This window comes from Pelodiscus sinensis, unplaced genomic scaffold (genome assembly GCF_049634645.1).
Source record: "Pelodiscus sinensis isolate JC-2024 unplaced genomic scaffold, ASM4963464v1 ctg34, whole genome shotgun sequence".
NCBI lineage: Eukaryota > Metazoa > Chordata > Testudines > Trionychidae > Pelodiscus > Pelodiscus sinensis.
In genome coordinates, this window is record NW_027465849.1 from 3968602 (window position 1) to 3993781 (window position 25180).

Below are 25180 nucleotides of genomic sequence, written 5' to 3' on the forward strand. Positions count from 1 at the left end.
TTTTCTTTCTCTTCTTTACCTCGATCCTTCCCGCCCCCTTTGCCTCCTTCCCCACCCATCCCTCCTTTATACCCTCTTCTGCTTCCCTTCTCCCTCTCCCTTCCCGCTGATTCCTCCCTCCTCTCTCATCCCCCTGCTCCCCTCACCTCATTGCTGCCCCCCCCTTGCGCCTACATGCCCCCCCTCACCTATGCACCCCCCGTGTCCCCGTGTCCCTCCCCTGGAACCCCCCTTCCCGGTACAATGCAGGGGAAGTGCTGAGGCCCTGCGAGATGAGCCTGTCCCCTGGCCCCCCCGCTGCTAGGATGCTCTTTGTGTTGGCTCTGGCCTGCGCCAGCCCCTTCCTGGATCTGCGCCCTGATGGGCCGCGCTCCCTCAACGTGGCCATCATCTTCAGCGGCTCGTCCTACACTCCCGAGAGCACCCGCTTTGCGCCCACTGCTTTCCGCAACTTCTCAATGGAGGTGAACCCCGTCTCGGTGCTGCTCAATGACACCAACCCCCGCAGCCTCATCGTGCGCCTATGTGACGTTCTCTCCTCCCTGCGCATCCATGGCGTGGTCTTCGAGGATGACACCCGCACCGAGGCTGTGGCTCAGATCCTGGACTTCATCTCAGCTCAGACCTCAGTGCCCATCATCGGCATCAATGGCGGCTCGGCCATCGTGCTCACACCGAAGGTTTGGGGGGGGGGTCACTGGGCTTGAAACCTGCTCTCCTTTGCCATGTGCTTATCCCTATCCCTACCCCTGTGCCCAAACTCAGCCTTAACATGATCATGCTCACCTCGATCCAGCAAAATCAAACTCAACCCAACTCAAGCACAGCCATCCCAAACCCAACCCAAGCACAGCCAACCCAAAACCAACCTGAGCACAGCCAACCCCCACCCAACCCACCACACTCAACCCAACCCAAGCACAGCCAACCCCTACCCAACCCACCACACTCAACCCAACCCGAGCATAGCCAACCCAAACCCAACCTGAGTACACCCAACCCCAACCCAACCCACCACACTCAACCTAACCAGAATCCAACCCAAGCATAGCCAACCCCTGCCCAAACCCACTATACTCAACCCAACCTGAGCACAGCCAACCCAAACCCAACCCGAACGCAGCCAACCTGAGCACACCCAACCCCTACCCAACCTGAGCAAAGCCAACCCCTACCCAAACCACCACACTCAACCCAACCCTAACCCAACCAACCTGAGCACAGCCAACCTGAACCCAACCCGAACACACCCAACCCCTACCCACCCTGAGCAAAGCCAACCCCTACCCAAACCCATCACACTCAACCCAATCCCAACCTAATGCCATCAGCTGAACCCAATTCAACTCAACCCATCACAAACCAACCTTGAAACTCAACCTAACCATACTCAATCCCAATCCACCCCAAACCAACCACACTCATCCCAACCCCTAACCAAACCACAGTCAATTCAATCCAACCACACTCAACCCAACCCAACCACCCTTAGCTCAACTCCACCCATCCCAAATCAACCACACTCAACGCAACCCCAAACCAATCCACAGTCAATTCAATCCAACCCCATTCAACCCAACACAACCCCAACCACTCTCAGCTCAACTCCATCCACCTCAAACCAACCCCAGTCAACCCAATGCAACTCCAACCACCCTCAGCTCAACTCCGCCCATCCCTAACCAACCACACTCAACCCAACCCCTAACCAATGCACAATACATTGAATCCAACCACATTCAACCCAACCCCAACCCAACCACCCTCAGCTCAACCTAACCCCACCATATTCAACCAATTTCAATCCTAATCCATCCCAACCATGCTGAACTCATTCCAACCCTGGCCCAACCAGCCCACACTGAACTCCAACCTGACCGTGTTCCTTGTAAGCTGTGCATTTGGGCAGCTGCACAGGAGAGAGTCAATGCCATCCAGCTGATTAGCAGAGTGCCCACAACTGGGTTTTTTGCTTTACTTGTGGTGCACGTTTCCGCCTGCTTTGGTGCACATACAAATTTATTCCTTACATGAATGGAAAAGATTAGAGGGAACAAACCCAACCAAACCACAGTCAAACCATCCCAATCACTCTTCAAACCAACCTCAATCACATTCCATTCATTCACAGTCAACCCAGCTGCAGCTCAGCTCAACTCATCACCACCCAATGCCCAATATTGGTATCAATGGGGGGGAGAGGTCTTCATGCTCACACCCTCGGAGAGGGGCTTGCCAGCCCCACACCCATCCCTACACGCCTCACCCATCTCACCAACTCAACCTGACCCTAATTCCAGCCATCGGATGCAACAAAGATCAGCCTACACAATGCCATATAACACAGTCCATCCCGCCATAATGGAAACCAGCATATTGACCCAATCCAAGCAATCCAGCCCAGCCCAGTGCAACCCAAACCAAGCAACATAACCCAACCCAACCTCATATCCTAAGTCTAACCCAGTGCAGCCTCTCTCAGCCCACCCCGCCGTGCCCCTGTGCCCACCATGGGCTGTGTGTGTGAGGCTGGGATTGTGGAGGGACAGGGGGAAGTCCAGGGGCTGCATTGCCCAGAAGCTGTGGTGTAGGTGTGAGATGCCTCAGCAGAAGTGCAGGAGGAGGGGTTGTGCAGGGCCAGACTAGCAGTGGCTACAGGCCACGCCTGAGGGGCACTGATAGAACGGGGAGGTGGGAGCCCCCAGCTGGGACAGCAGAAGGCGGCAGGTTGGGACAGAGGAGCACCCTCTGACCGCACCCTTTGCCCCCTGCTCAGGAGAAAGGCTCCACCTTCCTGCAGCTCGGCTCATCAACGGAGCAGCAGCTACAGGTGATGTTCGAGGTGCTGGAGGAGTATGACTGGACGGCCTTCGCTGTTATCACCACGCTCTTCCCTGGATACGAGGACTTCGTGGACTATATCGAGGTGCTGACCGACAGCAGCTTCATTGGCTGGGAGCACCGGGGCGTCCTGACCCTCAACCTGACTGATGACCCGGATGGCTCCCGGCTCAAGCGCCAGCTACGGGAGATCCCTGCCCAGATCCGCCTGCTCTACTGCTCCCGGGAGGAAGCGGAGGCTGTCTTCCGGGCAGCGCGGGACGCCGGCCTCACTGGGCCGGGCTATATTTGGTTCATGGTGGGCACCAACCTCGGTGGCACTGACTACATGCCGGAGCACCTGCCTGTCGGCCTCTTCACGGTGCTGTCAGCTGGCTGGCGGGACGATCTGCACCATCGTGTCCAGAATGGGGTGGCCATCATTGCCAAGGGTGCCGAAGCCCTCGCCAGGGACTACGGCTTCATTCCAGAGTTCAACAATGACTGCCGGGCGCCCAACCTCAGCCAGATCCACGAGAATCTCCACCGGTGAGTGGTGGGAGGGGCAGGTCAGGTCTGCAGGGCCTGCACCCACGGACAGAGGGGAAGAGCTACAAGAACATGGGGCCCGTCAACCCCATCCATCTCTAGTTCCAGCCCAACTAGGGGTGTTAAATATCGATTTGTTCAATTGTCAAGTAACCTCATGGATTTTTACCGGTTAGTCGACTGTTCTATAGTCTCTGGGGGCGGGGCCAGGCAGGAACTGGTCCACAAGGAGAGTCAGTTTAAAAGCCAGCTCCCCTCATGGACTAGCTGCCAGTCACCCAGTGCTGCTGCCTCTGATAAAGAGGCAGCAGCGTGGAGTGGCAGCAGCCCCTGTCTAAGGTGGGGTCTGAGCTCCTGGTGCGAGCTGGCCAGAACTGAGCCGGGCTGCTGGCCAGCCTGCTAAAAATGTACTGGCAAGGGGGGAGGAGGAAGGCATCTAGTCTGTAGCATTAACCAATCAGCTTTTGCTTACCGCTTAATCGACTGCACTATTGCATCCCTCAATCCACCAGAGCTAATTCAGTGGGGGGAGGAGGGGCAGGGCAGATGTATGGGAATCTGGTGCCCATCAGTGTAAATCCAGCTCAGCAAACCCAGTCCAACACCCCACAAGCCGACAAGGCCAGCCCACCTCCGTCAGCCCAACTGAACAGAACTGCCCCAGTAGGGGAGATGAGCAATCCCACCGCAACTGGTATGGATGCGGGGGCAGATCTGCCCATCAGTGGAACCCAACCCCACTGACCCCAGCCCAGTCCAGCTGCACTCACCCCAAACCAGCAGAACCAAGCCAGTGGGGGCGGGGACACATCCCTGGCACCCCACAGTGCCCCGGAGAGCGGCCTAGAAGAGAAAATGGGGCTTGGGGTGCTAGCTGCAGGGCCCGAGCCTGGCTGGCTCACTGGCCAGGGAGTAGCCTATGAAAGCTCCGTAAGAAGGCAGAGGGTCAGCAGCTAAGCTGGAGGGTGCTGGGTTCCCCCTAACCCTCTCCCACCGCCAGGTACTTCATGAACATTACCTGGGGGCAAAAGGATTTCTCCTTCAACGCCGATGGCTACCTCATCAACCCCTCGCTGGTCGTCATTTCCCTCAACAAGGAGCGCATCTGGGAGGTGGTGAGTACCTGGCCTGTCCAACCCGCCCCTGCCGGAGCCCTGTCTTGCCCACTGCCCTGCCCCCTGCCAGAGCTCCCTGCCCCAGCCCGCTGCCCCACCCCCTGCCAGAGCCCTGCCCCGCCCTGCCCCCTGCCAGAGCTCCCTTCCCCAGCCCACTGCCTCACCCCTTGCCAGAACTCCCCACCCTAGTCCCCTGCCGGAGCCCTGCCCCATCCCCTGCCAGAGCTCCCTGTCCTAGCCTGCTGCCCCTCCCTCTAATAAAGTGCCCCCACCTCTCTGGCTCTGCTGGTGGGTTGGTGGTGGCTTTGGGGTTGAGCTTGGAGATGGGTTTGGGGCAGAGCCTGAGTGTGATGGGCAGGTTTGGGGAGAGTCAGGAGGGGCTGGGAGGGGCAGGTTCAGGGAGACTGGGGATAAGTGTGGGAGGAAGATTTGGGAGGGCTGCAGTGACTCTGGGGTGTCTCCAGTGTAGCCGGGTGAATCTGGCAGGCCCCAGGCTCAGACTCCAAACAGGGACCCCCTGGTGATGTTCCCGCCCAATGACCGTGCAGGTGGGGAGCTGGGAGCACCAGATCCTGCGCATGAAGTACCCAGTGTGGTCGCGCTACGGCAAGTTCCTGCAGCCGGTGGATGACGACCAGCACCTGACAGTGGCCACGCTGGAGGAGCGGCCCTTCGTCATCGTCGAGAACATCGACCCAGCCACAGGCACCTGCATCCGGGACTCGGTGCCCTGTCGCAACCAGCTGAACCGCACCGACAGGTACCGCTGTTGTGAGCTTCTCTGCAGCAGTGAGAGCTCTGCCCAGCAGTGCCCCCGTCGCTGCGAGCTTCCCTACGGCAGTGCCCCCATCGCTGCGAGCTTCCCCACGGCAGTGCCCCCGTCGCTGCGAGCTTCCCTACGGCAGTGTCCCCGTCGCTGCGAGCTTCCCCACGGCAGTGCCCCTGTCGCTGCGAGCTTCCCCACGGCAGTGCCCCCGTCGCTGCGAGCTTCCCTACGGCAGTGCCCCTGTTGCTGCGAGCTTCCCCACGGCAGTGCCCCCGTCGCTGCGAGCTTCCCTACGGCAGTGCCCCTGTTGCTGTGAGCTTCCCTACGGCAGTGCCCCCGTCGCTGCGAGCTTCCCTACGGCAGTGCCCCTGTTGCTGTGAGCTTCCCTACGGCAGTGCCCCCGTCGCTGCGAGCTTCCCTACGGCAGTGCCCCTGTCGCTGCGAGCTTCCCCACGGCAGTGCCCCCGTCGCTGCGAGCTTCCCTACGGCAGTGCCCCCGTCGCTGCGAGCTTCCCTACGGCAGTGCCCCCGTTGCTGCGAGCTTCCCTACAGAAGTGCCCGTCACTGCGAGCTTCCCTACGGAAGTGCCCCCATTGCTGCGAGCTTCCCTATGGCAGTGCACCCATCGCTGCGAGCTTCCCTACAGAAGTGCCCCCGTTGCTGCGAGCTTTCCTATAGCAGTGCCCTTAGTGCTTCCAGCCTCCTAGCAGCAGTGCTCCCAGTGTTGCAGTCTTCCTAGAGAAGTGCCTCAGTGCTACAAGCATCCCTGCGGCAGTGCCCCAGATGCAGACTCTGCTGCTGTGAGTTTCCCCCCAACAGCTGCCCTCTGCGTCCACCCCCACGCCTGTTTCTCTCTCCTGCGCAGCCACCCCACAGACCCGCTGCTCTTCGAGAAGAAATGCTGCAAAGGGTTCTGCATTGACATCCTCAAGCGCCTGGCTAAGACCGTCGGCTTCACCTACGACCTCTACCTGGTCACCAATGGCAAGCACGGCAAGAAGATCGACGGGGTCTGGAATGGCATGATCGGGGAGGTGAGACCCCTCGGTCCCCAGCCCCCACCCCTGAGCTGGGGAGAGAACCCTACATTCCTGGCTCCCCACGCCCCCTGCCCAAGGCTCCCTCTATGCAGCACGGCCATGCAGCTGCCTAATAAGCCCCACACGGAGCTGCCATGGCTGGGGGAGGGGCGCTCCTCCCACCCCAGCTGGGAGCTGCCATTGCCCGGGTCACATTAAGAAAAGAGCTGGAGGGGCTGCAGGCCAGGGCCCCGGGTTACAGGAGTGCCCCCTAAGCTCAGGGTCCTGGGTTGCAGCTCGCAAAGCCCCTGTATTCTGGGCCAGCCCTTCCTGGCTGGCGGGGGGAGGCGGCTCTGTGTTGCCCTTCCTCCCCCCACCCCAGCTGGAGCCACGTCCCCACCAGGGCCTGGAAGCTCTGCGGCCAAGGGGAGCTGTGGGGGTGCAGTGCTGGCAGGTGAGCTCAGGGCAGCTCAGTTTCCCTCCCCGTGGGAACTGCCCCAGTTCAGAGCCAGATGCCCCAGTCACCTCCCCAGCTCCTGTGCCCTAATTCCTGCCCAGATCTTGCAGCCCCACCCCGTGCTCCTGCCCTGAGCCCTGCTCCACACGCCATACCCCCTCCTTCACTCCAAACACCACATCCACAGCCCCACCCCGGATCCCGCAGCAAGAGCCCTCCTCCCCCCAACCCTGGGTCCCCTCCCAAGCTCCGAATCCCTCAGCCCCACCCCTGCCAAATATCATCTAGAATAGGTGAAGAATGAATTTTGTTCTGAGCGCCATAACAGAGGTGGTGTGTTGTACGTCATCTCCGTATTGGTGCCCTTAACAAAATTCATTCCGCACATGGACCTAAAAAATGAGAGAGAACACAGCCCTCACTCTGACCACTAGGCACCACACCTCTCCCAGAGCTAGAGAGAGACCCTTAGAGTCCTGGCTCCCACCCCTTATAAGTTAGTTGCCATGTCCCCTTCCTGGGGACCCCCAGCTTTTCTGCCCTCCCGCTTGAAATCCCTAGGCACCTTGCAGGTTTCTTTCAGAGACTTCCCGGATCTCAGCTGATTGAGTCCCCCTCTGAAATGCCCTGTGAGCTGTGGGGTCTCACCGCAGCCCCCCAGAACTGAGTTTTAGTGGGTATGGCCTCCCAGCACTGAAGGTGGGGGCAATACAAGTGGGGGGATGCCCCTTTCAAGGCCCCTCCGTGACTCCTCCCCCTCGGTGCCCCTCCAGGTGTTTTACCTGCGCGCCGACATGGCCATCGGCTCCCTGACCATCAACGAGGAACGCTCCGAGATCATCGACTTCTCCGTGCCCTTTGTGGAGACGGGCATCAGCGTCATGGTCTCACGGAGCAACGGGACCGTCTCACCCTCTGCCTTCCTGGGTCAGTGCCCACCGCCACTAGGGGGCATCCTGGGGGGCAGGGCAGGAGCCCTGGTGGTAGGGAAGAGCTACTTGGCCCCAGCCTCTGCCAGCAAGGAGGGCGGTGGGGAATGGAACCCAGGAGTCCTGGCTCCTGGCCTCCCTGCTCTAACCAGTAGACTCCCCTCCCCACCCGGAGATGGAGAGAACCCAGGACTCCCAGCCCTTTGCTCTGACCAGTAGACCACACTGGGACGAGAGTCCAGGCCTCCGATCACTGACTCCCCCCTTCCCCCGCAGAGCCTTACAGCCCAGCTGTCTGGGTAATGATGTTCGTCATGTGCCTGACCGTGGTGGCCGTCACTGTCTTCATCTTCGAGTACTTCAGCCCTGTGGGTTATAACCGCAGCCTGGCTGCGGGGAAGCGTGAGTCCCACCCTTACCCCCACTCCAACCGGGGACAGGAAGGGACTGCGGGGCGGGAGTGAGGGGCACCAGTAGTGTTGGGGGGTGGACAGGCCCAGGGCAGGGGCTGCAGTTTGGGAGTGAGGGGCACTGGCGGGGCTGGGGGGCAAGGCTGGGCAGGCAGAGGCTGTGGGTCAGGAATGAGGGGCACCGGTAGGGCTGGGGAGGGCAGGCCCAGGGCAGGGGCTGCAGTTTGGGAGTGAGGGGTACCGGCAGGGTTGGACTGGCAGGGGCCGTGGGTCAGGAGGGAGGGGCACCGGCAGGGCCGAGCTGGCAGGGCCTACAGGGTGGGAGTGGGTGGCAGGGCCGGGCTAGCAGGGGCTGCAGTTTGGGAATGAGGGGCACCAGCAGGGCTGGGGGGCAGGCCCAGGGCAGGGGCTGTGGGTCAGGAGTGATGGGCACCGGCAAGGCTGGGTAGGGGGCAGGGCCAGACTGGCAGGGGCTGCGGGTCAGGAGTGATGGGCACCGGCAGGGCTGGGTAGGGGGCAGGGCCAGACTGGCAGGGGCTGTGGGTCAGGAGTGATGGGCACCGGCAGGGCTGGGCTGGCAGGGGCTGCGGGAGGGGAGGGTGTGAGCAAGCCTGTAGAAAAGGGGGTAGGAGGTTCTGTGGGGACTGGCCCCACCCATGGTGCTTTGCAGGCACGGGGGGTTCCAAGTTCACCATCGGCAAGTCCATCTGGCTGCTCTGGGCTCTGGTCTTCAACAACTCGGTGCCGGTGGAGAACCCCAAGGGCACCACCAGCAAGATCATGGTGCTGATCTGGGCCTTCTTCGCCGTCATCTTCCTGGCCAGCTACACGGCCAACCTGGCCGCCTTCATGATCCAGGAGGAGTACGTGGACACGGTGTCAGGGCTGAGCGACCGCAAGGTGAGGCTCCCCTTCTGCTGCTGCCGCCCCCCGATCCCTGTTCCCATGCTGCACAGCCACCCCCCGCAGCCGCAGTCAATCCCTGGACATGGCTGGCTCCAGCCTGCGCTGGACCAGGGGCCATGCTGGGTCCAAAACAGGCCTGGAGTGCGACAGACCCCATCTAAGCAGAACCACTCAATCCCTGGACCTCGGCAGAGCCAGTCCAGCCAGATCCCAGCCATTGGCTAGATCCTGCTGGTCCATGGGGCTCAGCAATGCCGGTCCTTGATAGAGTGAACCCCATGAGACCAAGACAGCTCCTAGATCTCTAGATCTGGTCCGGTGGGTCAGTCACTAGATCGCGCTAGACCCAGGTTTGCCTGGTCTATGGATCATAATAGATTAGTATCACTACATCCAGCTGATCGGTGGGTCACAGTAGAACCAGCAAGGGTGGGACGAGTTGCTCCGTGGGTCACAGTAGAACCAGCAAGGGTGGGACGAGTTGCTCCGTGGGTCACAGTAGAACCAGCAAGGGTGGGACGAGTTGCTCCATGGATCACAATAGAATCAGCAAGGGTGGGACGACTTGCTCTGTGGGTTGCGGTAGAACCAGCAAGAGTGGGACGAGTTGCTCCGTGGGTCGCGGCACGTCCAGCATGGCTCAGCCCAGTTGATAGCCATAGACACAGTCGACTCTAGACAGATCCAGCCAACCTGCATCAAAAGTGCCTCACTCCCGGGGGTAGGGCAGGATGGGGATTCGGGGGGTGAAGTGGGGAGGGAAGGCTGTTTAGATGAGTGTTTAGTGGCTGCACCTCTCCCCCCAGGGGGTAATCCATCCTGGTGCCCTCTGTGGGTAATCAATCGCCCCCTCCCCCCTCCCCCCCCCAGTTCCAGAAGCCCCAGGACCAGTACCCACCACTCAAGTTCGGCACAGTGCCCAACGGCAGCACGGAGAAGAACATTCGCAGCAACTACCCCGACATGCACAGCTACATGGTGAAGTACAACCAGCGCAGCGTGGAGGACGCGCTGCAGCACCTCAAGTCGGGGTGAGGCTCGGGGCTGGGAGGGCAGGGCTGGAGGGAGAAGGGAGGAGCCAGAGGGAAATGGGGCAGGGCCAGGCAGAGGGGCAGAGCTGAAGAGAAATGGGAAAGAGAGGGGCTGGAGGGAGATGGGAAGAAGGCGGGGCCAGGAGGAGGGGATTGGGCCAGAGGGAGATAAGTCCAGGGGGATCTAAGGGTATGGCTACACTAGTCATAGGCGTGCGCAGCACATTTCATTAGGGTGTGCACCCAAAGAATTTTGAAAAAATGCACTTTGACCCCCCCATTAGCCACACTCCTGACCCCTGTTAGCCACACCCCTGACCCCTGTTAGCCACGCCCATGGAGGTAACCCTCTCCGGGCAAGATGGGCACATGACCAAAAGTTAAAAGTGTTATGTGACCCCCGACCCAAGGACTTTCCCCACCATCCTCCTACCAATAGGGATTAGTTTGGCCCCCACCAACCCCCCCATGCAACTATCCTGCAATTGCATTAATCCAATGTGTGTGAAATTAATGCGGGGGTGGAGAGGCTCGGGGGGGGGGGGGGGGAAGTGTTCCCTCTAAGGGTATGTCTACACTACAGCACTAATTCGAACTAACTTAATTCGAACTAGTGCATCTAGACCTAAAAACTAATTCGAATTAGCGTTTTGCTAATTCCAAATAGCAGGTCCACACTGAGTGGACCCTGACCCGAAGTTAAGGCTGGCCGGAAGCAGTGCCAGCAGGGCATCAGGTTAGGACTTAGAGTGTGGAGCTGCTGCCTCAGGCTAGCCGAGGGCTGTGCTTAAAGGGACCTGACCCCCACCCCGGACAGACAGTTCTCAGGGTTCCCCGCTCGCTTGTCTACCTCGATGAGGGACAGCAAAGCAGTCCTGTCTTGGAGAGCCCTGAGTGCCCACACTCGGCACATCACAGCACTCGGCCATCAGCCCTGCTGCACTTGCCGCAGGCTGCCATCTGGGGGGGGGGTCAATCAGGGGGCTGTCAAACTCCAGGAAGCCCTGCAGGAGAGCTTCCACCCCGAGAGCCTGCAGAGCCACCCCAGTCCTCCCCATCGGGGGCTCATGCCCCATTCCTCCCTCACCTCCTTCCACTTACCCCTCCCTAGCCCCCCTTCCTGATGTAAAAAATAAAGGACACGTGTTCAAAAATAGAAACTCTCTTTATTTAACAAAACTGGAGGTGGGAGGGGGGATTAACCTCTGGGGAGACTGGGAAAAGGAGGTGGGAGAGGGGAAGAGAGAGGGTGAGAGAAGGGAGGGGGAAACCTGGGAGGAGGGAGCTGGAAGGGGGAAGCCAGGGGAAGAAGGAGGAGGGGAAGTATAAAACTATGGTACGCCCACATCTTCAGTACTGTGTACAGATGTGATCTCCTCATCCCCGAAAAGATATTTTGGCCTTGGAAAGGGTTCTGAAAAGGGCAACTAAAATGATCAGGGGTTTGGAACAGGTCCCATATGAAAAGAGGCTAAAGTGACTGGGACTTTTCAGTTTGGAAAAGAGGAGACTGAGGGGGGATATGATAGAGGACTATAAAATCATGAGTGGGGTGGAGAGGGTGCATAAAGAAAAGTTCTTAATTAGTTCCCATAATAGAAGGACTAGAGGACACCAAATGAAATGAATGGGTAGCAGACTTCAAACTAATAAGCGAAAGTTCTTCTTCACAAGCAAATAGTCAACCTGTGGAACTCCTTGCCACAGGAGGCTGTAAAGGCTAGAACTAGAACAGAGTTTAAAGAGAAGTTAGATAAAGTCATGGAGGTTGGGTCCATGGAGTGCTATTAGCCAGGGGGTAAGAATGGTGTCCCTGGCCTCTGTTTGTGGAAGGCTGGAGATGGATGGCACGAGACAAATGGTTTGGTCACTGTCTTCAGTCCATCCCCTCTGGGGTAGCTGGTGTTGGCTGCTGTCGGCAGATGGGCTACTGGGCTAGATGGACCTTTGGTCTGACCCAGTACGGAAGTTCTTATGTTCTTATGTTCTAAGCTCAGGGCTCAGGGCCGGGGGGCTCACTGGACCACCTTGATTTTCATGCAAACCTGCTCCTGGTTTCGCATGTGGCCTTTGGTGGCCAGGCTGGCAGCTATCCTGCCCTAGACGGCCACTTTCCTATGCCTAGTGCAGAGATCATAGACATTGGAGGCCTCCCCCCAAACCTGGATGAGATCCACGATCTCTGCACTAGACCAGGCGGGCGCCCACCTCTTGCGGCCCCGGGCAGGCTCCTGGGAGCCGCCAGCCTGGTCCCAGGAAGAGGCGGAGGGCTGGGTGGCAGTGGGTGGCTGGCTCGTGCCGTGCCAAGTGCAGGGTCTGCTGGCTGGGTGCTGGCAGGCTTGCACCTGGCACGGGCACCGTAGCCAGACAGTGCCCCTTTAAGGGCTCCGGGGCAGGAAGGGGGCAGAAGAATTTCCCTGGTTGTGCCCAGAGTGGCAAGCTGGGAAGGGTTAGCCTCCCACTAGTTCGAATTAAGTAGCTACACAGCCCTTAATTCGAACTACTTAATTTGAACTAGGCGTTAGTCCTCGTAGAATGAGGTTTACCTAGTTCGAATTAAGCGCTCCGCTAGTTCGAATTAAGTTCAAACTAGCGGTTTGCATGTGTAGCGCCTATCAAAGTTAATTCAAACTAACGGCTGTTAGTTCGAATTAACTTTGTAGTGTAGCCATACCTTAAGAGTTTCCTCCCATGAGTAGAATGAATTTTGTGTTGTGCACCAGTACCGAATTCATGTGGCTTGTTTGGATGTGCCATTGTGGCGCCCAAGTTATTAATAAACCTCTACCTTTCCCCTCTGCTGCCATGTCTCCTCCCCTTGCTCCATCAACTCCCCTGGTGCCTGCTGCCCCCCAACCCCTCACCCTCCTCTGCTGTCCTGACTCCTGCCCTTCTCACTGTCCTCAGCCTTCCTGAGACCTGCCCCTCCTCCACCAGCCCTTCTCTCCCCCCTGTGCCCACTCCTTCAGTAGCCTCACTCTGCTCATGTGAGCTACCCCTCCTCATCCCCTCGTCTAACACCTCCCTCGCCTCTCTCCTCTGGTGCTGGTCCCTCCTCTGCAGGTCTCTGCCCTTCTGCTTCACCCCCAGAATACCCTGGCACCTGCACCTTCCCTTCCCCCTGCACCCTTCTGGTGCCTCCCCCTTCCCTCACTGCCCCTTCCCCCTTTTTTCTCTGATGCCCATCCCCTCACCACCCTCTGCCCCCATTCCCCTCACGCCCCTGTGCCCTCTCACATGACTTGCTCCAACCCCACCTTCCTCATGCCTACCCCTTCTGTCAAGCCTTCTCCCAGCACCTCCCACTCCAATCCCCAATGCCCTTCCCCTCTCCTCTCCCAGCATCACCCTGTACCCCCTCCCACTGACACCTCCCCTCTGCCCTTTGCCTCATTGTCTCCACTTCTCCCCTAGCATTTGTGCCTCCTCTACCCTGTCCCTTTGGTGCCTTCCCCTTTCTTCCCCCTCTCCCCTCCCCCTCCATATAAGCCCCTTCCACCCCTTCCCCTTTCTTCCTCCTCCACCCTCCCCAACCGCAAAAGCCCCTTCCTCTCCCACCCCTTCCTCTTATTCCCCCCCCTCCTTACCTTCAGCTTCTGCCTTACAGCTGCAGGGCTGGAGTCAGAGCCAGCCCAAGCTGCAGGGCCAGGGATGGGCACCCCCGGGGCGCTGTATAGTGCTGCAGGGCCGGGCAGGGGCGCCCCCAGGGCACCGCGCAGTGCTACAGAGCAGGACGCCACGCGGTGCTGCCGGGACAGGTGGGGGCGCCACGCGGTGCTGTAGGGTGGGGCGGGCGCGCTCCCGGGGCACCGTGCGGTGCTTCCGGGCCTGGCAGGGGGCGCACCCAGGCACCTCAAGGGCGCCGCACTGTACTGCTGGGCTGGGCGGGGGCGCTCCTGGGTGCTGCGCGATGCTGCTGTGCTGTTTGGAGGCGTTCCCGGGTGCCTTAGGGGTGCCACGCCATGCTGCTGGGCTGCGCGGTGCTGCCGGGCCGGGTGGGGCACAGGGCGCAAACATGGCTTGGGCTAGTTGGCCCGAGACATTAGGGTGTGCCTGGGCACACCCGGCACACCCCATGCGCATGCCAATGACACTAGCCACCCTTGTTCAAACTAGGGTGGCTAATGCAGTCATTCGAACTTGCAAATGAAGCCGGAGATTTAAATATCCCGGGCTTCGTTTGCATGTTCCCGGGCGCCGCCATTTTTAAATGCCCGGTAGCTCGAACTGCCTGCCCGCGGCTACACACGGCACGGGCTAGGTAGTTCAAATTAACACTCTTAATTCGAATTACTGTTACTCCTCCTGCAATGAGGAGTAACGGTAGTTTGAATTAAGAGTGTTAATTTGAACTACCTAGCCCGTACCGTGTGCAGCCGCGGGCAGGTAGTTTGAGCTACCGAGCATTTAAAAATGGCGGCGCCCGGGAACATGCAAATGAAGCCCGGGATATTTAAAACTCGGGCTTCATTTGCAAGTACGTATGACTGCATTAGCCACCCCAGTTCGAACTAGGGTGGCTAGTGTAGCCATACCCTAAGGGTGTGGGCATGGGTAGAAGGCGGGGTCAGGAACAAATGGGTGACACGTGGGGTGGAGCTGGGAGTGGGGGTCAGTGGGCGAGGTCAGAGGCAAAGAGATGAATGGTGGGGGGAATGGGGTGGAGCTGGGTGTGGGGTCAGGGGCAGAGAAATTAAGGGTGGGGAGAGGTGGGGTGGAGCTGGGGGAGGGGCCTGGGCCAGGGGGTGAGATCTGGGGCAGAGAAATGAAGGGTGGAGGGAGGTGGGGGTGGAACTGGGGAGGGGTTGGGGATGGAACCAGAGAAATGAAGGGTGGGGAGGAGCCGGGGGTGGGGCAGGGAAGGGGGGGGCAGAGCTGGGGGAAGGAACACGGCTGTAAGCGGGAACCTGGGCAGCTGGGATTAGAAGGACGTTACCTGCCCCACACCTCTAACCCTGTGCCCCAAATGCTGCCCCCCAGGAAGCTGGACGCCTTCATCTACGACGCGGCCGTGCTGAACTACATGGCGCGCAAGGACGAGGGCTGCAAGCTGGTGACCATCGGCAGCGGGAAGGTCTTTGCCACCACTGGCTACGGCATCGCCCTGCAGAAGGGCTCCCGCTGGAAGCGCCCCATCGACCTGGCCCTGCTGCAGTTCCTGGGCGATGGTACGAGCCGCCCGGACCCCTGAGTTCCATGTCAGCCCTGGGAGGGGAGCAGGGCCTAGTGATTAGAGTGGGGGGGAGCACCCAGACACCTGGGTCCCACACAGTGTTCCCTCTGATCCCCCCCCCCAACCCTTGAATGGAATGACACGTCATCTTCTCATTGGTGCACAGAACAGAAGTCACGTCGTGGGCAAGGGGGCAAAGGGGTTGGGAGCGTGGGAGGGGCTCAGGGCTGGGACAGGGGATTGGTGGGAGGGCTCTGTCTGGGGGGGCAGCCAGAGGTTGAGAGGTTGAGGGTGAGGGGGGACAGATGCAGGACAGGTTCCAGAGGGGGCTGGCTTGGGTGCCAGGCGGCTGACAGGACGTGGGTCCCACGCCTGCCCTGCCTTGCAGACGAGATCGAGATGCTGGAGCGGCTCTGGCTCTCCGGGATCTGCCACAACGACAAGATCGAGGTGATGAGCAGCAAGTTGGACATCGACAACATGGCGGGCGTCTTCTACATGCTGCTGGTGGCCATGGGGCTGAGCCTGCTGGTCTTCGCCTGGGAGCACCTCATCTACTGGAAGCTGCGGCACTGCATGCGCCACGCCGGGCGCCTGGACTTCCTCATGGCCTTCAGCCGGGTGAGGGGCCGCCTGCCTGCCTGCAGGCACCCCGTGTCTGCCCCCGCCCACCACTGGACACCCCTGCGTCTGCCCCCGCCCACCACTGGGCACCCCTGTGTCTGCCCCCGCCCACCACTGGACACCCCTAGTGTGTCCCCGCCCACCACTGGGCACCTCTGCGTCTGCCCCCGCCCACCACTGGGCACTCCTGTGTCTGCCCCCGCCCACCACTGGACACCCCTGGTGTGTCCCCGCCCACCACTGGGCACCCCTGTGTGTGTCCCCGCCCACCACTGGACACCCCTGTGTCTGCCCCCGCCCACCACTGGGCACCCCTGTGTGTGTCCCTGCCCACCACTGGACACCCGTGTCTGCCCCCGCCCACCACTGGGCACCCCTGCGTCTGCCCCCGCCCACCACTGGGCACTCCTGTGTCTGCCCCCGCCCACCACTGGACACCCCTGGTGTGTCCCCGCCCACCACTGGGCACCCCTGTGTGTGTCCCCGCCCACCACTGGACACCCCTGTGTCTGCCCCCGCCCACCACTGGACACCCCTGGTGTGTCCCCGCCCACCACTGGGCACCCCTGTGTGTGTCCCCGCCCACCACTGGACACCCCTGTGTCTGCCCCCGCCCACCACTGGGCACCCCTGTGTGTGTCCCCGCCCACCACTGGACACCCCTGTGTCTGCCCCCGCCCACCACTGGGCACCCCTGTGTCTGCCCCCGCCCACCACTGGACACCCCTGTGTCTGCCCCCGCCCACCACTGGGCACCCCTGTGTCTGCCCCCGCACACCACTGGGCACCCCTGTGTGTGTCCCCACCCACCACTGGGCACCCCTGCATCTGCCCCCGCCCACCACTGGGCACCCCTGTGTGTGTCCCCGCCCACCACTGGGCACCCCTGCATCTGCCCCCGCCCACCACTGGGCACCCCTGCGTGTGTCCCCGCCCACCACTGGGCACCCCTGTGTGTGTCCCCGCCCACCACTGGACACCCCTGCGTGTGTCCCCGCCCACCACTGGGCACCCCTGTGTGTGTCCCCGCCCACCACCGGGCACCCCTGTGTGTGTCCCCGCCCACCACTGGGCACCCCTGCGTCTGCCCCCGTCCACGACTGGGCACCCCTGCGTGTGTCCCCGCCCAACACTGGGCACCCCTGTGTGTGTCCCCGCCCACCACTGGGCACCCCTGCGTGTGTCCCCGCCCACCACTGGGCACCCCTGTGTATGTCCCCGCCCACCACTGGGCACCCCTGCATCTGCCCCCGCGCACCACTGGGCACCCCTGCGCGTGTCCCCGCCCAGCACTGGGCACCCCTGCGTGTGTCCCCGCCCACCACTGGGCACCCCTGTGTGTGTCCCTGCCCACCACTGGGCACCCCTGCGTGTGTCCCTGCCCACCACTGGGCACCCACCACCTCTCCATCTGCCTCATTCTGGCACCCTCCAGAAGATGGGGGCACATACAGGAGGGGCAGCAGAGGGGTGGGGGGCAGACAATGGGAGATGGGCAGCGACATGGGGGGGGGAGAGGAGCGCTGGTGAACAGGGAGCAGACGGAGGGATGGCGGGGGACAGATGAAGGATGCCGTCATGGGGACCAATGGAGAGGTGCCCGTGGGTGGGGGGCACCCCTCACCAGGCACCCATCTGTCCCTATGTTGGCACTCCTTTGTCTGCCCCAACTTGTCAGCAGCCATCCATCTGCCCCCAGGCACCCCTGATTTTCCCCCCACCCACGGGCACCTCTCCATTGGTCCCCATGACGGCATCCTTCATCTGTCCCCCGCCATCCCTCCGTCTGCTCCCCGTTCACCAGCGCTCCTCTCCCCCCCATGTCGCTGCCCATCTCCCATTGTCTGCCCCCCACCCCTCTGCTGCCCCTCCTGTATGGGCCCCCATCTTCTACCATCCTCTGCCTGGCCTGCCCTGTCCCCCCACCACTTCCATCGTCCTCCATCCACCCCACCTCCCCCATCCTCCCCGCACCTCTCCCCCCCAAACCACCCAGCCCAGTATCTCTGTAATAGTGGGCCCTCCTAGGCAGCATAGTCTGCAACCGTGTCACTGCGACATTGGTCCCCCCTTGCTGCATTGGTGTCACTGTAATAATGGTCCCTCTAAGCATATCCTGCAGCAGTGTCCTTGCAATAATGGCCCCCCTTAGCATACACTGCAGCGGTGTCACTGTATTAATGGTCCCCCCTTGCTGCAGCGGTGGCACTGTAATAATGGTTCCCCTTTGAATATCCCGCAGCGGGTGTTGCTGCAATAATGGGCTCACAGTCTGGGTGTTGCAGCAACAGCAGTCCCTTAGCAAAGAGGACGTGTGTTAGTGGCTACCCAATGATGGTATCTGGGGCAGTGTAACGGTTATTGCACTCCCCCCTGGCAGGGCAGGTGAATCTCGGGAGGGTTTTTGGGCCCACCCCGGGAGGGTTTTCGGGTCCACCCTCCCCCACTGATGCCCACTCAGCCTCACTTTTTCTCCTCCTTGCTTCCAGGGCATGTACAGCTGCTGCAACAGTGAGGACCCCCAGGCGAAGGACCATCAGCAGCTGCCCATCCTCAACCACAGCTACCCCCCACAGCGTGGGGGGCCCACAGCTTTGCCCAGCCCCCCTGCCCCACCCCTGCCCTGCAGCAGCTTCCTGCCCCGGGACCGGCGCATCGTGGAGCGCTGGCGCCATGCCCGCAGCCCCAACTGTTACAAGGACCTGTACCCCCCGCCAGCCGCCTCAGAGCCCCTCAAAGCCCCGCCCCAGCGCCACGGCCTCCAGAACACCTTTGCCGACGGCTTCCATCGCTTCTACGGCCCCATCGAGCCGGAGGGACTGTCAGACCACCTGGGCGCCGGCGGGGGAGCCCAGGCCAAGAAGCTGGGACCGTGCCAGCTCTCCTCGCCCCCCCGGGGCCTGGAGAACCCCCCGTCCTACTTCGCCATTGTGCGGGAGAAGGAGGGCCCCGACCCAGGCCCCTCGGCCTGGCAGAGGAAGTCGCTGCGGGGACTGTACGAAAGTTTCCAGGCGAGCAAGGCCGGGAGCCGGACACCGGAGGCTAAGAAACACGGCGGCGTGGGGCTGGGTGGCGGCTTCGCCACCAAGGGCCCCTGCGAGGCTGAATGTGGGCGGGCGGCCCAGGAGCCGGGGCGCTACAGCTACACCCGGCTCTCTTACGAAGACGAGCGGAGCCCACCGCTGAGCACGGCGCCCTGCGGGCGGGAGCGGCGCTACAGGCGCCCTGAGGAACCGCGGGACAGCGAGAGCCAGCCCTTGCTGCGGCCCACCTGCCCGGCCAGTGGGGGCCGCTCCCACATCTGCCGCAGCCGCTCCCACCCGCCGGCCGCCAGCTTCCCCAGCCAGAGCCGCTACGTGGAGCTCTCGGACTCGGACTCAGAGCCATGCGAGCGGGACGGGCCACGCCCAGAGGCCTCCCCCCCAGCCGGGCCACCCCCGTCCGACAGGCACAGCTGCTGGTACGCGCCCGCCGATTTCTTCTGCACCTACCCCTCCCGGGAGCACCCCATGTTCGCCCCCCACAAGCCTCTGCGCTACTGGTCGGCCGACAAGCTGGCCCCCTGCCGCTCATGCCACGGCCTGTGCCGGCACTGCGCCAGCCTGGAGCTGCTGCCCCCCCCAACGCCACCCTGCCGCAAGGAAGCCCGGCGCTATTTGAGCTGCTCTGAGGAGCGGCTGGAACGCCAGCTGGACTGGGAGCACCGCCTCTGCGGCCCCTACGGCTGCCTGGCGCCCCGCCACCACCATGGCCTCTACCGGCGATGCCACCACCACCACTCCTGCGAGCTGGGCCCGGCCAGCTCCCTCCTGCACCCCACCTCCCGCAGCCTGGAGGACCTGAGCTCCTGCCATCTGATGCGCTGTGGCCTGGCCCCCCACCGCCTCGGCTTCTCCCCGCCCGAGTGCCTCCCGCGCCGCCTCAGCCGCAGCGGGGAGCTCTTCACCCGCCGCGGCTCTGCCCACTTCTCCAGCTTGGAGTCGGAGGTATGACCCAGCCACGGACGCAGGTGGGGGGCAGGGCTGCAGGCAGGGGACAGGGCCACACATGCCGATGCCACGGACACAGGAGCATCAGGGGCAGAGCCAGGGGCCGGTCTAGTTCCCACTGATCCCAAGGACCCGAGGAGCGGGGAGGCTACGCGCCACGGACCGATGGTCGTGACTGCGGAGGACGAGGAGCTGCGGAGAACGAGGCCACGCCTGATACCACAGAGCCCATGACAGGCTGCCCCTACCATGGACCCTGGCGCCTGGGAGCCAGCCTCAGTGCCCCCAGGTGATCAGGGGAGAATGGTGGCCTTCGGCACCACGGCCCAGGCCAAGGTGGACCTGCCCCAGGTCGGCGGCTGCTCCTGGTACCAGCAACTGGCGAGGGCGAAGCTGCCAGAAGAACCAAGGTGGGATCCACGGAGCAATGGATCCAACTGGGGGGGGAGCTGCCAAGAACATTCTCCCCCATGCAGCCAGAGGGGGATGGGCTGGATCCATCCACCAGGGAGCTGGTGGGGGTATCAGCCACAGGGCCATGCTGCCTCCCCCCGCCGACCCTGTCTTGTCTCCAAAGGGCTCTTTCACTGCGTGGGGAGGGGGGCATGCTCCCTGGAAAGATGCAGCTCCAGGGCAGGGATCTCAAAGGGGGGGCAGCGTGGGGGGCAAGTGGTCCGAGCCGTGGCAGATGGGGGGCATTTGGAGATTTCCCCTGCACAAAGGAGAAAATGGGGGGCTGCCCAAGACTGCCACGTGGGCCAGGATGGGGTCCCCCCTTTCAATACACAACCGGGAGTAGCTGTTTCACCTTTTTAAAATCTCTGCTTTTTTGGGGGAGACGAAACTGTGATTTAAAAACCTGCAAAACTGAAACTGTGATTCCCCCCCCCCCGGTCCCCCCACCTCCTTGTCCTTCGCGGGCGTCTTTGTCGCTGCCCCCCAAACCCACGTCCACTTTATGTTCCTCCCCCCTCCACACACGTGTCTTCCCCGTGGCCTTTTCACTCCTCTTTACTTCTTTCTCTGTCACCTTTTCCCTGTCAGCCACCCAACCACTGTCCCTCCCCCATCCCTCTCACCAACCCCCATCCCCACATCCCTCATCCATCCCCCCAACCTCCATCCCCCATCCATCCCCCCAACTCCCAAATGTACCTTTGTTTGTCCACTCAGCCCCCCAACCCCTTTATCCAACCACCCCCATGTCCTTTCTTCCATCCATCTTCGCAGTCCCGCCCTCCCTCCATCCTTCCCTCCCCTGTGTCCGTCTGTCTGTGTTTCCACACCCACATCCCATGTCCCTCTGTCTGGGCTTACCCCCATCACCTGGTTATTTTCTCAGCTGTGGTTTCTTTATAGCCAAGGGGAGGGGAAGGGGCTGGCTTGGGGCCATGCTAACTGCTTGGGGAGTGTCTGGGGAGGGGGAGGAGCAGAGGGGGCTGGGGGCATCTGGGTACCCGAGGGGGTGGGGTCTGGCTGGAGGGGGCAGGGTCTGGGGGGCTGAAGTGTGGGGGTGGGGACAACGGGGGAGCTCTCCAGATAAAGCCATGGACTGAGGGGTGTGCACAGGAGCTGTGAACCCTGAATTTGTCCGACCCAGGTGTCCTGGGAGAGCGAGGGGGGCTGCTGGTTTGGCTGGGGGGGAGGGGTTCCCAGTCCCCTGAGGCCAGCGCGGAGTAAAGGGGGGTCCGGGCTCATTCCCCTCCACAGCTGCGCTGCATAAGGGGGGAGCCCGGGTGGGGGGGGGGGCTGCAGAAATGTCTGAATACTGTTCCTAATAAAGGGTTTTCTATTCCCGCTGGTCTGCAGCCCTGTGTCCTGTATGTCGCAACAGGGGCCTGTGGGGGAGGCTGCCGGCTAGTCCGGCCCCGCCTCTGTCAGCAGGGAACTGGCTGTGGGGAGCATGTCCATGAAGCTGGGCCCCTCCCTGGCTGCCGCCAGACGCCTGCCTGAAGCTGCATCAAGTCTGGGGAAGGGCGGGGAGCCAGGACGTCTGGGTTCTCTCCCCAGCTCTGGGGGTTGTGGGGTCTAGTGGGTAGAGCAGGGGGCGTTTGGAAGCCACTGCAATTGGCTGGCACTGTGTGGGAAAGTTCATTTACATAGAAATTAAAAATTAAATTAGTGACAAAATCTGTAATTCAACTGGAAAATTTAATTACCGTGAGACCGGGGGCCTGGCGCAGAGGCAGCGGGGGAGTGAGAGACACACGTGGCTTGGCACACCCGGGTGAACCAGCTGTGACGGGGCCTCCCCCCCCCCCCATACCAGGGCCCAACTCTGCCTGGCTCACAGGAAGGCCCAGCTGTGTGTTCACACCAACCCTAATGCCCATCCACAGCATGAAAAGCCTCATGCCAGGTCGCCAGCCCCGTGACACACACTGCCCACCCAGACTACACAACACCGGCACCACCACACAGGACCTAGACTACCCCTGCACAACCACATGCATCAAAACCTAACGTGCCCATGCACTAAAAACACCATTCCAGCACCTGGACTACACCTGCCCAGCCACACCGACAGTCACACAGCTATACAACTCCTAGACAACAATCACACCATTACACACTAATAGCTTGACTACACCTGCCCAGCAACACTCACAATCCCATCACCACACCGCAGTACCTAGACCACACTCGCAGGCTCTCACACACAAGCACACACTGTCCATCTACCCCCAAACTACACCGCAAAGCAACACACACACCAAGTCTCATTACCCTGGACTTCACCTGCACAGCAACAAGCACAGTTGCACCCCAGCTCACCAACAGCCAGATGCCAGCCTGCAGGGTGGGGGAGCTGGGAGATGAATGCCAACCCTATGGCTGCCTGTCCTCCGGGATCCTAGCAGGGGTACAGCAGAGCAAAGAGAACCAAAGGGGGGCGAGGGCGGAGACCCGCTGGGCCGAAGGAACAGTCATTTCTTGCAGGGATGAGAGGGCTGGCCAATGGGTCGAGTTGCTGCTCGGGCTGCAACAGGTGAAAGAGAAACTGAGGCAGAATGCCTGCCACACCTGACTGTGTCAGGAGCGGGTGTCAGCTGATGGTGTGTGGAGACAGGGGCAGCCTCCACCCAGACACCCACGCCAGCTACAGCCGCCCAGCCCTGGTGGGCTACACCCCTGTTATTGCTGTGCCCTTCCCAGCCCCCTAGCGAAGCACAGGGCACCCACGTGGCTGCTCCCCACCATGTTCCCTGCCTGGGAGATCCCAGGGTAGGGGGCAGGGGCTGTGGGTGGGGAGTGAGGGGCACTGGCAGGGCAGAGGGGGGGCCTGTAGGCTCAGTAGCATCTCTCAGGTAATTCACTAGCTCAGCTCCATTACCTGCTCCCAAGCTCAGAATTGGAGCCTCACCCCAACCTGCACCCCCACCCCAGCAGGGGGCAGCGATGCACACACAAGCTCGCACACACCCACCCACCCTCACACACACACACACACACACATGGTCACACACACCCACGCGCTCACACACACACACACACACACTCACACCCACGCTCACACACACACACTCGGGGCAGCACTGGGCACACACATGCATGGGGTAGCACCGTGCGCGCATGCACACACACACACACACACACACACACACACACACACACACACACACACACACACGGCTATTGGTAAATACCATCTGCTTGCTGCCCAGCCGCTCTCCCAGCCCATCTGGTGCTGCCCCAGGCAGGCTGGCACCGGGGCCTTGCTCCATGTGTATTTATCTTCACACCAGCCGCATGTGCAAATATCACACCTGCTCATTAGAGCCACTGAAACGGGCTAAGCCGTGGGGGGGGGGTCTGTGACCCGCCAGCAGCCCCAGCCCCCACCCAGAGAGATTCCTCCCCAGCAGACCCCACCGCAGCAGCCTCCTTCCACTGAGCAAACCGTCCCTGTGGCTGGGCTGGGGGTGCCAGATCTGGGGGGTGCCAGACCCCGTGAGAGGCAGGTGCTGTTGCGGGGAGACGCACTAACACGGCCCTGGCTCTCCGCTCAGCACTTTGCACTCTCCTCCTGCTCGCTCAGGCCCAGCATGGTGCCCCCCCCCCCCCGTTATTTACAGCCCGTGGCCTGCAGTTGGCACTGACAGGGGAAACTGAGGCACAGAGCCATGCCGGGGAGGGGGGAGAGGAACTAAAACAATGGAACATGGGAGTCCTGGCTCCCAGCCCCTCCTGCTCTAACCACTTAACCCTGCTCCCCTTTTCCTCTGCCTCCTCTCCTCTCCCTAGGGTTTACCGAGTGCGTCTCTCCTCTGGACACCTCCTTTCATGTTGCCACCTCCAGGCAGACCCAGGACTGGGATCCAAGAGCCGCTGGGCAAGGCCGGGGCTGGGACTGGAACACTGTCCCCCCCCCCCCGCCCCTCCGTGAGCACTCCCTCCCCCACTTCCCACAGCACCCCCCATTGGCGAGGCTGGGGCTGGTATAACCGCTCCCGCCTGTTCCCCATAGCACCCCCTTCTGGGCAAGGAGGAAGGGGACTCAGGGAAATGCACAGAGAGAGACCCTCCATCCACATGGTCTCCCCTCCAGTCCCCTCCCTTTCCCGGCCCCACCATCCCTCATCCCTGCCCCCCACATCCCCAGCAAGCAAGTGGCTAGAATCTCCGGTCACTGCCCTGGGATCAGGGGGGAGCCGATGACCCCTAGAGGGGGCAGGACTCTGCCCCATTCCCCGCCCTGAGGCCAGATCAAAACATTTACAAATTAGGAATGTCTACGTGTGTCATGGTGTGTGTCTGCGTGTCACCATGTGTCTCAGCATGTGTAGCGTGTGCGTCTGTGTCTCACCCTGGGTCTTGGCATGTGTATGTCCATGTTGCCATGTGTTCTGGGGTGTGTGCCATGTGTCTGTGTGTGTAGTGTGTCTGCATGTCACCATGTGCTCCTCTGTGTGTAGCATGCATCTTTGTCTCAGCCTGTGTGTCTGCAGGTCACCATGTGTCTCAGCATGTGTAACGTGCCTGCATGTCGCTGCATGTCTCAGCGTGTGTAACGTGCCTGCGTGTCGCTGCATGTCTCAGCGTGTGTAACGTGTGTCTGCAGGTCACTGCGTGTCTCGGCGTGTGTAATGTGTCTGCGTGTCGCTGCATGTCTCAGCGTGTGTAACGTGTGTCTGCAGGTCACTGTGTGTCTCAGTGTGTGTAATGTGTGTCTGCGTGTCACTGCATTTCTCAGCATGTGTAACATGCATGTCTATGGGTCACTGTGTGTCTCAGCATGTGTAACGTGTGTCTGCGTGACATTGTGTGTCTCAACATGTGTAACGTGCATGTCTGTGGGTCACTGCGTGTCTCAGCGTGTGTAACGTGTGTCTGCCTGTCATTGTGTGTCTCAGCGTGTGTAATGTGTCTGTTCTCTGCCCACCCTCGCTGG

The 25180-nt window shown here is 61.4% G+C and overlaps 1 protein-coding gene across 3 annotated transcripts in view; it reads left to right on the top strand.

The window, feature by feature from the left end:
• GRIN2D (glutamate ionotropic receptor NMDA type subunit 2D) overlaps window positions 1–21758 on the top strand; it is a 34094-nt gene extending 12336 nt beyond the window's left edge. For 2 of the 3 annotated variants that reach the window (XM_075915496.1, XM_075915495.1), the window contains exons 2-13: window positions 250–680; window positions 2777–3369; window positions 4370–4484; window positions 5033–5244; window positions 6116–6284; window positions 7500–7653; window positions 7932–8057; window positions 8736–8965; window positions 9842–10002; window positions 14983–15170; window positions 15564–15796; window positions 18289–21758. In XM_075915496.1, coding sequence (XP_075771611.1) covers window positions 273–680; window positions 2777–3369; window positions 4370–4484; window positions 5033–5244; window positions 6116–6284; window positions 7500–7653; window positions 7932–8057; window positions 8736–8965; window positions 9842–10002; window positions 14983–15170; window positions 15564–15796; window positions 18289–19791 — 4092 coding nt within the window. In that variant the 5' untranslated portion in view covers window positions 250–272 and the 3' untranslated portion in view covers window positions 19792–21758. The remainder of the gene's footprint in view (window positions 1–249; window positions 681–2776; window positions 3370–4369; window positions 4485–5032; window positions 5245–6115; window positions 6285–7499; window positions 7654–7931; window positions 8058–8735; window positions 8966–9841; window positions 10003–14982; window positions 15171–15563; window positions 15797–18288) is intronic. The other variant, XM_075915497.1, reaches the window with a different exon arrangement.
• The last annotated feature ends 3422 nt before the right edge of the window (window positions 21759–25180 follow it).